Here is a 16,357-nt window from a genome sequence, read left to right as displayed (position 1 = left end):
GACATTTGTGTATTCAGCAGACAATTTTGTCCAAAGTGATGCATAAGTGAGACAAATACTGTAACGCATTGCAACATGCTGTCAAGAAGTCAACTAGGCACAAGTGCAGCTAGGCTGAGCTTCCAATGAATGACACTTTATTAATGATACAATGTAGCATTTTACTGAGACATTCTTATTCAATAGCTGTTTATATGCTACTGTGTGTAGGCTCAGCCCCCAGTAGGGTAGCTTCTTTCAACCTGTATAAATTTGGGGCTCCTGATTTTTTAGGAGGATGAGAAATAAAATAACCTTGCTGAAGCCCCACCCCAGATAGCGTCTACACCTGTGCTGTAAATCTATCATATTAAAAAGTATTTTCTGTTTTCCATCATCCCTCCATCTTATAGCTGCCTGCACCAGTTCTTGCCATCCCAAGGCTGCAGTCAGTGACCAAAAACTACAGGTAGTTCAGTACATGTTAGAGGTTTTGTTACTTAACATACTGTATATCGAGCTGTTAAGCTTCCAACTCCAGTATTTTTATGAAAATTGTTCCAAAAAAACTCAAAACTCATTAGAAAGAGTCCAAATGCTTCAGCAGATTTGTCCCTGTAATGTTTACCAACACAGTGGTTTTTACGGTACCAGGTCATTTATGCATTTTTGTGTGGCTTACAGGTGTTTATCACAAACAGAATTACCTGGCTTTCTGTAATCTTAAGAAGCACAATTTGTGGGAAAACTTGATAGACTTGAAATGTTACAATGGAGTTGAATTTCTGAAGAACCCATTGTGAACGTTCATATAATTCCAGGAAGTGCAGCATAAGAATAATCGCAGTGTACCCTGGCTTCCTGTTTCTATGCATTATTCATCAGCTCAGCTCTTACAGATTGCTCTACCATTAAACATGTGTTTCTCAGCTTTACACAACTGAGAGAAAAGTAACCGTAAATTACATCAAATCGGTATTTGAAGAACAAATGTGTTCATGTTGTATTAGAGTATTAAATGTTTTTTTTTTTTTTTGCTGGTAATGTAATTCATTGGAAATTGATTTAATGGGCTGAGTAGTTTTCAAATGAAACATCAATCATTTAATGAGTGCAATTTTAGTAGATATTTTTGTAGTCCCTATTGTCATGTGTGATGTTCCTCATTGCCCTTAATATATATATTTTTTTATGCACTGAACTTTGACTTTTCTTTAGTGTTACTACTTTATAATTATACTTTTAGCCGTATTTCTATCAGCCAATGCCTGTTATCTGTGATGGTATTGATAGGAAAATAGTGTCTCAGGAAATGTTACTTTTCAACAGTGAACTTTTACTTTTCTGGTTGCCACATGTTTATTTGTCACAACTGATTTTTGTACGGCACATTCAGGTTTTTTAATGTTTGGTTGTACTCCGTCTTTAATATGCAGTATCATTGGCTGTTGTCATGGAGACTGCCGGTCAGTAGCTACGCAGGTAGTCACTTGCACAGGCAGCTGCTTTTACAGAACAGGTACTGCTCTCCATCACCTCGTGTTCATTATTGGTTAAGGACAGCAGATTCCAGCTGTCGTAACTGCTGAAGATGCATAGCAATAAGAGAGAAATTGTAATTAAGATGGAGGACGGTAAGTGCTTTCTCTTTTGGATGTGGGATTTTTATCTACAGTACTGTGCAAAAGTCTTAGGCAGGCAAAGAGAATGATGTTCAGATTATCCTGGTGTTGGTGTAAAACTATGATATTATGCCTGTCAAAGTATGTCAGCTCAGCCATTTCAAAACCTCTGCTGAAATCATCCTAGTATTTGCAGCGACCGTCCAGTGCAGCCATGTGTTTTTTGACTTGGCCACTAGCACACCTCATACAGCTAGTCAATCTGTCACTGACTTTTGAAACCAATATATTTAATTATTTAACTGAGCTGTTGGTGAAATTTAACAAAATCATGGAACGGCTGAGGTGCCCCTGAGGAGAAGTTTGGGAACTGAAGTGGTGTTCATCTAGCCATCCAACTAGATATCAGTAACTTTTTAGAAAACAGATGAAATTATTGCTAGTTTTTATTATGTTACTCTTAATTTGCACATGTTCCAATGTTAAATTGTGTTTTTTGTTCTAAGCCAAAGTACACTTGCTACCCAGATAAACAGCTTTAAACATTTCTTTGGACTGCCTAAGACTTTTGCACAGTACTGTATACATAATTTAAACACAAAACCTGTTCATTTAAATATATACGTATTAATGGTCATGCTTTTTTTTCCTGCTTCAACAGAGTTAAGGTTCGTAATTAAGTTAAGGGTCAATAAAGGATAAATTTCAGTATTCAGCCTTCAAAGCTCGCTGTTACCTTTAGGGAAGAATATGTAAGCAACAATGTTTCATAACTAAAACAATGTGAAAGCCTCTGTGTTGGTGTTTCCTTTTGGTTCAGTTGGAATTAAAATGAATGGACTTCTGCATGAGGAACATGAAGGTAGGTGTGGAGCTTGAATGTTTGTCTTCTGTTAGAATAGAATGATGTGATATGGTATCCAGTGCATTTCTCTTGTTGGTTTACCTGTAATGGTAATATAAATAAATGTAATTGAAATCAGAGATGATGTATTATTTAATTCAACACAGGGAATATGTGATGGGGGAAACAAAGAAAGAAAGAATTTATAGATGTATATCAATTATTATTTTATATTTTATGTGCTATTTTAAATAATATTATTATTGTTACATTTGCAAAATTTTTATCAATTTTTTTATCACCTTGATTTTATGTATGTTTGTATAGTGGGAGATGCTGCTGTGCTTTTGAATGTAAGGCTGTAGGATTGGTGTGTGTGATAGATATCTGTCCTTCTGTGTGTGTGTGTGTGTTTGTGTGTGGATTAGGTTTATATTACATTTTGGGTGACCAAATGTCACCCATAATGTAATGAAAACCTGCTATTTTGATGTTGTGGGGACCATTTTTCAGGTCCCCACAAAGATCTGTGAATGCAATCAAAAAACTAAAAATGTCTCGTATTTTGTTTGGCTAAGATTAGGACTGGGCAGTGGTTAAGGTCGTCATTGCTGGGACTAGGGTTTTGCCCATAGAAATCAATGGATGGTCCCCACAAAGATATTGGTACAGGTCTGTGTTTGTGTGTGTTTTCTCACACTACTCTAACTTGTTTGTTCATTGCTAATCTCCTCAGAGAGCACAAGGGGAAGTGGCACAGGGGGCAGGAGAGACCCCGGATCCTTCCCCACATGGAACAGGAGCAGCACAGCTGAACAACAGCCTATGGCTTGCAACAGCCGGAGGGCAGCCATTCGGGGCGAGAGTGAGGAAGACGAGGAGGTGGATCTAAGGGCGAGAAAAACGGCTAAAAGGACGTCTGCTTGGCTCTGCGTCGACAGAGAGGAGAATGGGGAAGCCTGGAAGGAGAAACAGAAGAATGGGACTGTCATCAGGAAGGAGGAACCCAAAGAACATGAGAAGGGACGTTCCAAGCGCAAAACCAGTGATGTCGGATGCGAAGATGATCATAAAAATCAGATAATTGACTACAGGTGCACTACACAAACCACCTTCCCTCACTAGACACCATGAATTGCTCAAGGGTTTTCTAAGGCTGCCTTTGGGTATAAATGGATTTACTGATGGGTTTGTGAAAGTGCCAGTTTATCGGGATTTACCAAAATAAAAACTGGAAAAGAACTACAGCCTCCCAGCAGGTGACCCATCCATCATCATGGTCCTCTCTTGGCAGAACCTCCATCTCCTCGAGTGACGAGTCAGATGAGGAGTCGGTGGCGGAAATGGAGGCGGCACGACTGAAGGAAGAGTTGGAGGAGAAGAAAAAGTTCATCACCAGCTTGAAGAGCCGGCCGTGGCGCATGAACAGGAAGCTGAAGTGCTTGAAGTAAGAAGAGTGTGTCATTGACTCTTTTAACTGAACTCTCCATTTTAACTGAACTCTCCTCACATGGGAGACTTCTGTTAGTTAACAACATTTATCTTAAAGAGGTGCTACTCAGAGCTGGTACTCAGAGCTGGTACTCAGAGCTGGTACTCAGCTACTCTGATTTGCATCCCATTCATCTGATAGTCTTATGGCAGATGGTACCAGGTTGCTTTCTAAAGTCAGAGAGGCTTCTAGATATTAGTTATTTTTGTATCTCTTTTGCATTCATTTTCATAAAAAAATGACAAAATATAAATTTTTTAAGAAATTATGCCTCTGGTCTAAAGAAACAGGACTGTATGTTTAAGGTTTCAAATGAAATTACAAGGTCAGGTAAAAGCACTGGAGCCGACAGTTCAAATAAATAAGATTTTGCAATTCAAAAAGGTACAAAGTGTAGACGACCCTTATTCTCTGCTAAATAAAGCCGAAATTATAGCTTACAGATCCAAAGTGATTTGCACACTTGGTGGGGTGTTTTTCCCAGCTCTCCTCCAATACTTCTTAAATTTATTCATGCGACCCCATAGAAAGCAGCTCTAAACAGGGCCAGGATGTTTTCTGTCACTGAGTGACCTTTTGGCTTGTGATCAGCTACTGTGGCACTACAAATGATCCCACAAAACATCTCTGTGCTATGGTCGTGTCTTTCGGCAAATTATATTCCTCCCCTCTTAGCTTCAGGTCTATCTGTACAAGGAGGTGTTGCTCCAAAGAGTAACATAGACAATCCAAGGCCATTTGGGTGTAGGGGAGGCTGATTAATTCATTCTGAGGCAGGTTTCCATCCCTGTGGTCTTGAGTAGATCTAAGTCAGTCTCAAGGTCCCATCCAGGCATTGCTTGCAGACAGTGCAAAGGATGGTGGCAATACCACTCTTGTCTCTGTCATGAAAGAGGTAGGTGGCCGTGATTCCACCTTCCCATCATCTGAGAAGCTACCAGTTGACAATGACAATGAGACAGCTCTTTCTTAATCAGGGACAGTTAGGATATCTGGCAGACCACCTTTAGTGCAGGAGCTTGTGTGTTGCCGTCTCTGTGCTCGTAAAGTAGCAAGCAAATAATTAGCAATGTCTTAGGAGGGTGATCTCGGGAGCCATCTGGGTCCACTGCCAAATCCTTCTCCTCTTTCTGTGTGGTTCGTTCCGGTTATCCAACATGAAAAGGAAAGGAGGTAGAACAGGTGAATGGATTGATTGATCCTTTTTCAACCTCAGGCAGGACCCAGGAGGAGAAGCATAGTGCACTCTTTGTCTCTTCTTAACGAAAGACGGAATGAGTTCCGCTCTTTCAAGGTCTTCTGCTGGGATGTGCAAAGGGATGTGGCAGAGGAGCAAGAACCACTGTTTCTTTGCCATCGTTGGGTCCCCCTCATTTCCTCCCCTTTTTATTACTGTTCCACTAATCAAAAACAATTCCTGTGATGAAAAAAAGGAACTTCTTTTGGGTTCTGCGAAATTAATCAATGTAAATAAAAGTCTCCTACTGTAGCTAGCTAATGTGCAATATTTCATGTCTTCAGAAATTAACAACATTTTTTGTGCATAGTTAACACTGAGGCAACAATTTCTTACAGCTAAGGGGTAATTTATATATCTCCAAACAGACAGCTCTTTACAGTTCTCATCAATGTAACCTTTCTGTGCGACTACACTAAATGAATTAGATGAACAGTTGGGATGGAGTGAACTTGACGGTGATTCATTTTATGAAGTTAAAGTGCTAAACCACTGCAGTTTGGATATTGATATATTTTAAAGAAATTAACTTAATTTACTTTTGTTTCGCTTTGTTTTAACCATTTTTTTCAGGGATGCTCGGCAGTTTGTGGAGAAATTTGAGGGATATTTGGGAAAGGGCAAAGGTCAAACACTCTATATCCTCAAAGTAACGATGTCAAAGGTAACGCTTGAGTGCTTTTGCAGGAAACATCATTATCACATCATATCATTTCCTTACTTCTCTGAATACTTACTTTTTTTTTTCCTTTCAGAAATGGAATAAATTTTATAGAGGTTTTAAAAATCTAATGGCTGCTTTTATCCCTTGGGAAAGGAGAATAAAAGAAGTGGAAAGTAAGTTGTTTGTTTTATGAGTGAATTTTAGTCAGAAAGCAGGTGTAGGTTTGTTTTTAACTACAGTATTACTTGAGACGTATTATTACTTAAGTTACAAGTCATGTGATGACACTGGAATAAGTCTGATGCTTTGTTTGAAATGAATTTTTCTTCCTTTGTTTCCTCAGGTCATTTCGGTGCTTCAGTGGGCTCCTACTTCATATTTCTGAGGTGGCTGTATGGGATGAATCTGATGCTTTTCGCTTTAGTGTTTGGACTGGTCGTGCTACCGGAGGTGACAGCGTTTTCATTAGAAACTACCGGGCTAAAATTATGTGCATTTCTTTATCGTAATTATCTTATTTGTCTTTAAAATATCTTATTTGTAGATATCGTAAATATCTTATTTGTAGATATCGTAAATATCTTATTTGTAGTTTATCAATAAATACACATTTCTTTGGTTAACAATCACACAGTAAAACCTTGGATTGCGAGTAGCTTGGTCTGCGAGTGTTTTGCAAGACGAGCAAAAATTTTTTTTAGGAATTTTAACTCATTGGATAGGTTCCTTGTTAAAGTCGCACAAAAAGAAAAAGATTCCAGTGAGCCAACTGATAGCAGTGATTCCGTTAGTTATAGTGAAAGTCGTCCTACAAAATAACCCTCTTCTCGCTCGTCTCCCTCACACCAGCCACAATTCTTTTCAAAGGTTAATTTGTTTTATGTATTTTTACTTTATATTTTGTATTAATGATTCTTAAATGAATAATTTTGGGTTGTGGGATGGGTGTCCATTATTTCTAATGGGAAAATTCGCTTTGATATACGAGTGTTTTGGATTACAAGCACGTTTCCATTATGAATTATGCTCACAATCTGAAGCTTTACTGTACATGAATACAACCCACTAAATTACAGTATTATTATCTTTGTATTGTGCCAAAATAGACGGTTTAATTTCTTTTGCACACAAAATTATCCGATAATATGTAGGATTAAAGTAGACATCGCATTACTATATAGTTTTTAATATGATGTTTCTGGATTCTGCTTTTAACACTTAACACTCTTCTGGTTTATCTTTTAATGCCGTGAACGATAGGTTCTGTTGGGTGCCCCACATGGGACAATTCCGAGGAAAACTGTGCCCAATTCAGAGAAAGATAAAGCAATGGATGTGGCCGTGCTGCTGGAGTTTGAAGTGAGAGAGTCTTATAAATTGATTTACCATTCTTGCATGTGCTTTTGGGTCAGAGAAATCTTCATGTACATGATTCATAAGGAACACCGGTCTTTTTCTTGTAATACCATTTGCACAAAGTAAAAGTACCGCATCTTTTTAAATATTCCTTACCGTTACATTTATTTATTCATTAGACACTTTTGTCCATAGTGACATACAAGTCAGGGAGATAATGTATCAGAAGCATACAGGCGTAGAAAAGCCTACTTAGATACAAGTGTCGCTAGACTACATTTCCAATGCGTTACTAGAGACAAATGCAGGATAGTATTGAAACAAAAGCTATTCAAAACACAGATGGAACCTAATCTAGGAAATGCTATTTAAATCACTCCAGGTCAGAATACAACCACTTGCTTAGCATTGAGAGTGAGATGGAATGAAGGTTCTGATGAACAGGCAAATGCTTTAGAACTTGAACTTGATTTGAGGATCTATTGGCACGCAGTGGAGGGAGATAAGGTCTAACATTATTGCATTTCGTCTGATTTAATACCAGTTGTGCTGCTGCACTTTGAGTCGTCCGCAATGGATTCACAGCATATGCTGGCAGCCCAGTCGGTAAAGAGATAGTAATCAAGTGATAAGATGACAACTATGGATAAGGAGCTGAGCTGCATATTCTGTCAGATGAGGTCTGATCTTCCTGATGTTATACAAAGTAAATCTACATGATTGGGAGCAGAAATAGCAAAGGATAGCTGGTTATCTGGCATCGTCCTTAGGTTCTTAGCCGACAGTGATGTTGCAGGATGAGAACCAATGACCTAGTGGCGTCTCTTGCAGATTGCAATGCATCCAGCCAGGGTTGCCATTTTTAGGGTGTGAATCTGAACTGATAAGCATGATCATGTGCTGTTTTCTTTTTGCAGGGTTATTTCAAGTACTCTCCTCTGTTTTATGGATATTACAATAACCAGAGGACAGTTGGCTTTTTGCACTACAGGCTACCCCTGGCATACTTTCTGGTCGGAATTGGAACATTTGTCTACAGCCTAATAGCTGTGGTTAGAAGGTATGTAAACAATTGCAAATAGATACATTTTTGACAAAATAGAGGCAACACCCTATTTGAAAGCCTAATGTATTCCCAATAATAAGCTTATAAGGTGAAATCTGAGATGAGGTTACCATTGATATCATGGGAATAATTGTAAGCACTAGATGAACTGAGATGAGATCACAGGATCTAGCTGTGGCTTGGCAGCATGAGCTCTCAGAATTATTACTATTATTATCAAAAATAATAATACTTATACTTATTATTATCATCAACAATAATACTTATTATTATTATTACTATGTTTTTTATTAATATATTTTCGAGCCGTTGTTGATTAGTTTAATGCTTACTATTTAATTGTATGATAGAAGCAATTAAGCAATATATTCTGCATACATGACAGTTTCACTTTGTTGCTTGGGCAACATCACATATTATTACTATACTTATTATACATTCATTTAGCAACAAAATAGACTAGGAAGAAGAAGAGGGGGTATTTGCTAGAAAAAACATTACATGTTTGAATGTGTATTTTTTTAAGCTAATGCTGGTTTCTTTGGCTTGTTTGCCTGCCTGTACTGCAGCATAGCCACAGGCTCCAGCGTTGGAGGTGAAGACGCAGAGGAAAGAGAGTTTGCGTTTTCTTGGATCCTGTTCACTAGCTGGGATTTCCTTATAGGCAACTCAGAAGCGGCTGACAGCAAGTTTGCTGCAATCATCACAAACATTAAGGTAACCATGACAACGCAAGCATCACGAGAGGAAAATGCTTATTGCGTCATTTCAGTAGTACTTCCTTATATTCGGCATCAACACCAAACTGGCGATCAGCAACAAATTGTCTGTCCTACTTCACACAACTAAGTTTTTAATGAGTTACAGAGCTTTTCCACGTCTTGGTCTAAACTGCAAGCTTTCGAAAGCAGTAAGACTGGAGATCCAACTGAGTTCTGAATATTTTCACCGCTACATGCAGACTCTTCCAAAATGGTCAAAATATCCGGCCCCTTATGAATGCTGAAGGAAAGAGTCAGCAGTACTAACATAATCTACTCAAAACAATATGGATGTGGTTTTAATTGCCGTCACACTGACTGTAATATCAGACTGATGATTCTTACAGGAATCCATTGTTGATGAAGAGGATAAACAACGTTGTGAAAATGTGCATGCAAGAAGATGCCTTCGCGTCTTGGCCAACCTTATCACTGTTTTGTGTCTTTGTGGGAGCGGCTACCTTATTTATTATGTTGTGAAGAGATCAGTCGTATTTGCCGCCATGGACAAGGATAAAGTTACATGGATGGAGAAAAACGAGGTACTAATATTTATGGTTGTTAGCTCTACAGAACATTGTGATGGTGTTTGTATGATGGATTCCATGCTGCACATAGATGCATTTAACCTTCCATCAAATTTCCATGACTTTATGTAGTACAGCGTTGTGGAGAAATATATTTAGTTTTTTAATAAGCAGATTTAATTTTTTAATTGTCTTGTTGATTATTATTACAAATAACGGAGATAAGAGCAGCGTGACTTTCATAGTAACATATGACTTACCTTTTATTTATTTATATAATGTTTATATATACTTCCATCCATTTTCCAAACCGCTTATCCTACTGGGTCGCGGGGGGTCCGGAGCCTATCCCGGAAGCAATGGGCACGAGGCAGGGAACAACCCAGGATGGGGGTCCAGCCCATCGCAGGGCACACTCACACACTATTCACTCACACATGCACGCCTATGGGTAATTTAGCAAGTCCAATTAGCCTCAACATGTTTTTGGACTGTGGGGGGAAACCGGAGTACCCGGAGGAAACCCCACGACGACATGGGGAGAACATGCAAACTCCACACACATGTGACACAGGCGGAGACTCAAACCCGGGTTCCAGAGATGTGAGGCAACAGTGCTAACCACTGCACCACCATGCCGCCCCTATACTTATATTTATTTAATTAAAAGTATAAAGTATATACTTTTAACTAAAGTGACATACAGTTTTGAAAAAGCAGGGTCAGACAATCCTTGGAGTAATTAGGCTTTATGACCTTGCTCAGGGTCCCAAAAATCACTCTACTGACCCTGGGAACTGAACCGACAACCTTCTGAATGGCCGAACCTGCTGAGCCACACATGAAATAGAATATTTTTGCAAAATACCAATAAAAAAAATCACAATTTAATAATTCTAGTTGAAAGACTGTGAACTCCAAATGTAGGTCCTTGTTCAGTCAAAATCATTATTGTTACTATTAATGATATTTTTAGTATTGTGAAAGTAAAGGTTTCTATATCTATGAAATCTGAATAGTATTAGAGGATTTTATGCATGGAAAAACTGAGGCAGGCTATTCATACAAGATCTGCGGCACCCGAGCAAGTTCTGTAAGCAAGGGCAAAAGGCAAATACCCCCAAAGAATGTGAAGCATTGACTGATAACTACTGAAAATGTCTGGATGTAGAAAAAAATGTTTAAAGATTTGTGATAGCTTATTGAATTAAACTATTCAAAAATGCCAGTTTAATACTGAAAATTAATCGTGCTAGATATTCTTGATCATATATAAAGTTTTTGTGAGATGACCAGGTGGCCAGTTGGAGTTCATTCACCTCCTTCCCAAATAGCACAGATTTCTTTCTGTAATGTAAATGCTAAATTAAGCAAATGAGCATCTTCTGAATTGCCTATAGGAATAGTGTCCTGTGAAAGACTGTCCTCCTTCTTGGGGGGTCTCCTGCCCGGTGCTTTTTAACATAGACGTCACATTTAGTGTGACCCTGTACTAGATAAGTGGATCGGCGATAGATGATTAGAATGCTTGAGATATCATTTGCGATGAAGAGTTCATGTACCACTGTGACATGGTCTCCACAAAGATGTGTGTGATTATTGTTGTTTTTCCTTTGACTGCCAGCTTGAGTTGGTGGTTTCGCTGCTTGGGATTGCGGTTCCCCCCCTCTTTGAAGGCATCTCTGAGATGGAGGAATATCACCCCCGTGTTGCCCTGAAGTGGCAGTTAGGGCGAATACTTGCGCTTTTTATTGCAAACTTATACAGCCTTACCTTTGCCCTGTACGATGAAGTGCCCTTAAAGGTAAAATGTCATTCTATTAATGTGTGTTTAATATGTAAATGAACTTTATGAGTATGTGGCTTGCAAGACACATAAGGCAGACATGGGTATTGTGTTTAAAAATTATTAATGAAGCAAAGCAATGCAGATACACATCTGTTTGACATTATAAGTACTATTAACTGGAAATCCCTTTACAAAATACTGTTGTAGAGCTTTTTTCCATAAAGTGATATGTTTGGACTTAATATTTATTAATTAAAATATTTGAATTGTTGAAGATGTTGATGTTCGGCCCAGTGACAGCTGTGATACTGGATTTTTGGTAGTATGTGGAAATGGTCACCAATGAGATGGTGTGGAGATGTAAGGCAGCATATGTTGTCTTCCAGTTTGAAAAGGAGAATGCAATTAAAAATGCCACAATGTGGGCAATGAAGGAGAACTATGGCAACGGCACGGTGCTCGGTAACAGCAGCGCCGTCGCCCGGCCTACTGTCCACCCTGCTGATGTCATGCAGGGGCCGTGCTGGGAGACCGGCATTGGGATTGTAAGTCATTTTTCATAGAGGCTATTCACTTTAATAATATTAAGATGTCCCCAGTGGTGTCGGAAACTGGGGGACATATACTCCCCAATATCTCATTTGGCTTCACATTCACATATTCTAAACAAATTTCTCAATATGTTTTTTGGAATTATTTGTGGAATAACTTACATAAGTCATACATTTTTTTTTTTTGCAGGAATTCATGAAACTGACAGTTTCTAACATCGAGTTGGCCTATCTGACCATCTTATTTAGTGATTTCTTCCGAGCCTTGCTTGTTCGCTACCTGAACTACTGCTGGTGCTGGGACCTTGAAGCAGGCTTTGTGAGTGTTAAATGCTCTCATTTTTAAAGCAATATGCTGCATAAACAACAGAACAAAGTGCATGTTTCTGCATTAATATAAGGAGGATAATTTTGAATTGCTCGCTTGACATATTTCAGCCATCGTATGGAGAGTTTGACATTAGTGGGAATGTTCTGACAATTCTCTTCAGTCAAGCAGTGATTTGGTAAGTGGTAAGCAGGAAAGCATTTGTGTGAACAACAACTAGCAGTCAGGGTTTATTTAGTTAAAATGAACCTTTTTATAAAAATGTTTCCATGCAAGAGAAGCCATTCATTCATTCATTCATTTTCCAACGCCATGATAAATGACTGAATGATGTCAAAATATGTAATAGTCATTTCAGTTATCTTCATGGCTCTTTCACAAATTTCTCAAGCACGTGTTGGCAAATTCAGCAAATTTTTAATTGGCTGCTAAGAATGTTGAAGTTTATAAGCTCTAGGAAGCAGCTGCATTCAAACGGTAAATACATTTTGTGCCAGTTTTTCTAGTTGATCCTGGTTGAAAACATGTCCCAGCAAGATTAGTGATTTGTGTTTAATTGTATATTGAGTGCTGCTTCTGTACTAGGGTTGGGGAGCCTGATCCATGGAGAACCGCTGTGGGTCCGGGTTTTTGGGATGACCTCTCAATAAACCAATAAAATTGGGTCCTTTGGACTGGAGTCTAGAATCGCTGCTTTATTATTGGCTGATTGATAGATAGATAGATAGATAGATAGATAGATAGATAGATAGATAGATAGATAGATAGATAGATAGATAGATAGATAGAACTTTATTAATCCCTCGGGAAGGTTCCTCTGGGAAATTCTAGTATTTTTGTTTTTTTTTTATATAGATAGAACTTAAAACTTGATTGAGAGGTCATCCCAAAAACCCGTAACCGCACTGACTGTCCATAGATCAGGTGTGCCATCTCTCTCCTATACACTCCCATGTTGATGAGTTGTAGACCTTGGTCATGCAGGACACCCATAATTTGAACAACTAGAATAGGTTCTATTGGCTGAGCATTCAAACATGTCTGGTAATAACCGCTGATGATTGGATCATCCAGTAAAACCAGGGGTATTAAAATCAATTTGTGATATAATCCAGGCTCACATCTAGGGAGTGAGACAGGCAGGGATTGCACACCTGATTTTGATTGGTTGCATTATCTATTGCTGGTGTTTTGTCCCTTTACATTATAAATTGCAAAGAAGCTGTTTGTTGATCATAATAAAATTGCACCATAATCATAATTGAAAAAGCTAAATATAAACATATTTATGTTTCAGGGTAGGAACCTTCTTTTCTCCTGGCCTTTTAGGTGTCAATCTGCTTCGCCTCCTGACATCCATGTACATTCAGAGTTGGGCAGTGATGTGCTGCAACATACCTCATTCAAAGCCCTTCAGAATCTCCAGTCATTTCTACATAGTCCTCTTGTTCATCATGCTGTGTGCAAGCATAATCCCTGTGCTGTATGCCATCATGGTTTTTCCACCCTCATTCGACTGCGGCCCCTTCAGGTATAGTATCACCCCATAATCTCAAAACTTCAGCCTTATATTACAGAGAAATACGAGATGCAGGTTTATAAGGTCTGATCATTAAAGTTTTTTCAATGACTTGGATATTGATTTATGTTTATATTAATTTGCTGTGCTAAATATATTTGTCTTGTGGAGATTTTGGTTATTTGTAACTGTGTACTTGCGAATCTCCTCCACCTAGTGTAGTGTATTTCTCATTTATCTGCAGAAGAGCTTGACTTGACTGTAATTCTTACTCCTAAAACAGTGAGAAACAGAAAATGCATGACATCATCCCTGAGACAATAGAAAAGGACTTCTCTGCCTTTTGGGTTACATTCTTCAGTTACGCGCTCAACCCTGGAGTGGTTATCCTGGTTGTGATACTGATGGTGTGAGTAGAGACATAGAGACAAATCTAGAGCGATGATTGTAAGGAAATTTCATAGTTGTGCAATGGTTTAGGTACAGTTAGCATGATGTCACCCACTTGTATGATGGAGGACTTCCTGTGCTCATTTTGGTATATAAGGAAGCTACCAGCAGCTTCCCAAAGAATCTATACAGTTTTTTTATTTGTGCAACATTAATTAACACAGTCATCATGAACAGCTGGGATTGGTGGTGATATTGGGTGATGCTGTTGTACTACTCAGTCAATTTAGCAAATGGATATTTATATATTTAAGTAAGCAGTTCCTTCGTACCCATAACTATGAAATGTGTCAGTGTGCAATTAGTACTGTTTTCCTCTGTCAAAAGGTTGGTTATATACTATCTGAAGATAGTTTCTAAATCATATCAAAGAACAAATGCTGAACTTAGGAGGAAGCTGCGTATGGTGAGTAAGAATAGCCACCAAAGCAAAGTAAAAGTAGCAGCAATCTATGCGTTCATGGTAAAACTGATCTTCTGAGGTGTTTCTACACTTATCCCCAGAGAAGAGAGGAAGAAAAGAACCAGATGAGCAGTAAAGACAGCAGTAATCACATCATGAAGGATTTAGAGGAACTACTGCCCAAAAAGCCAGTTATCCAACTGTCTACCAAAGATAGCACTGAAGGTAATGCTATATGGGTGTTTTAATACACAACATCATTAACTGTCTTAAAATTCATAGAAATATAGAGAAAGTTGATAGAGCTAAGATGCTTTCATTTCCAAGGCAAGAGAGAGAAGGGTGAGTCTCTGAAGTTGTCTCCAAAGCATGAGACTATGGCCAATGGAGGAGAAGGAAGATTCCAGAATGCTGTTGCACGGCCCCCTGGGCCCCGAATGGTGGGCCCTCTCCCTGGAATGCCTCGACTACAAATCGCATCACCCGGGAGTGGAAGAGGGAGGGGCCAGGTTATCAGGTGGTAGTGGTTCCCCCCCACGCACTGCAAACATACCATTCAAATATCCAAATACACTCACACAACTATACACACCAAGTGAGCACTCAAAACAGAATGCCCGTAAGTTAACTTTTGAGCTGTTTCAATACAATTTCTAATATTAGAAAAAAATATTTCTAATAATGATTAATATTTGCAGCTAAAGAAGTAAACCTGACACTTCTTCATGAAGCTACCTACTACCCACTATCTACATACAAATACACAAATCAACAAAAATGTCTAAAACACAAAACAAAGTGTAATGTAAATTATGAGCTTGCCAAATTAAAATGGCCTCTTTGGGAATTCTCCATAAAGAATAATTCATGTGATCGGAAATGCATGTAAAACTGTTAGTAATGCATTCTTTGGGGTTCATTCTAGTCTCACTCTTCATGTACTGTAAATGTATATAGTGTGCTTTTTTAAAATATAAATATGTCATACACCTACTATTTCCAATTGCTAGCATGCCTTTTGCAAGTTTACAAACAGATTCAAGCACTGAACCAACCATAAGTACTGTGTTCTATCTCTCCTACTCACATATAGTACAGACATATATGCTCGGAGTCATTGCCACATGTCGTGTTTTTGTTGTGAATATAATCCATTTTTCACCTTGCAAAATATGACCTATGCAGAATATCTATGCAATAGTAATTGGTTAACAGTAATTACAGAGAATGGCAAACAGTGCTCTTTTTATATACTTTTTTATATGCAGTGCTGTGCAAAAGTCTTAGCAGCCAAAAAATACTGTTACGCCTGGCAAAGTGTGTCAGCTTAGCCATTTCAAATCCTCTGCTAAAATAACCCTGTTATTTCCAGCAACCATACAATACACCCGTGTGTTTTTTGACCTGACCACTAGCCCACCTCATGCATCTATTCAATGTCTCATTCACTTTTTTTTAGCTAATTAAGTTAATTAAGCAAGCTGGTGGTGACATTTAATAAATACATAGAATGGTTCGGGTGCCACAGAGGAGAACTGAAGTGGTGTTCATCTAGCTATCCAAGTAGATATCAGTAACGTTTTGGAGAACAGAAGACATTTTTACTAGTTTTTACTGTGTTACTCATAATTTTCATGTGTTCTTATGTTAAATTATAATTTTTGTTCTAAGAAAATGTGCACTTACTACCCAGATAAATAGCGTTAAACATTTCTTTTGAGTTCCTGACTTTTGCACAGTACTGTAGTTTAGAAGATGAAAAATATTTC

The 16,357-nt window shown here is 38.4% G+C and overlaps 1 protein-coding gene across 1 annotated transcript; it reads left to right on the top strand.

The window, feature by feature from the left end:
• Positions 1-1,491: 1,491 nt before the first annotated feature.
• On the top strand, positions 1,492-15,129 carry tmc2b (transmembrane channel-like 2b). Its single transcript, XM_048994982.1, has 20 exons — positions 1,492-1,613; positions 2,422-2,463; positions 3,182-3,539; positions 3,740-3,892; positions 5,748-5,838; positions 5,930-6,011; positions 6,182-6,288; positions 7,099-7,197; positions 8,112-8,254; positions 8,830-8,977; positions 9,369-9,563; positions 11,173-11,352; positions 11,724-11,882; positions 12,079-12,207; positions 12,327-12,394; positions 13,514-13,747; positions 14,019-14,144; positions 14,513-14,591; positions 14,690-14,813; positions 14,916-15,129. Exons 1-20 carry the CDS (start codon positions 1,571-1,573, stop codon positions 15,110-15,112), a joined length of 2,757 nt encoding a protein of 918 aa, XP_048850939.1. The 5' UTR covers positions 1,492-1,570; the 3' UTR covers positions 15,113-15,129.
• Positions 15,130-16,357: the final 1,228 nt, after the last annotated feature.

The sequence above is a fragment of the Brienomyrus brachyistius genome, chromosome 2, assembly GCF_023856365.1.
Source record: "Brienomyrus brachyistius isolate T26 chromosome 2, BBRACH_0.4, whole genome shotgun sequence".
Taxonomy (NCBI): Eukaryota; Metazoa; Chordata; class Actinopteri; order Osteoglossiformes; family Mormyridae; genus Brienomyrus; species Brienomyrus brachyistius.
This window is presented reverse-complemented; position numbering and strand designations above follow the sequence as displayed.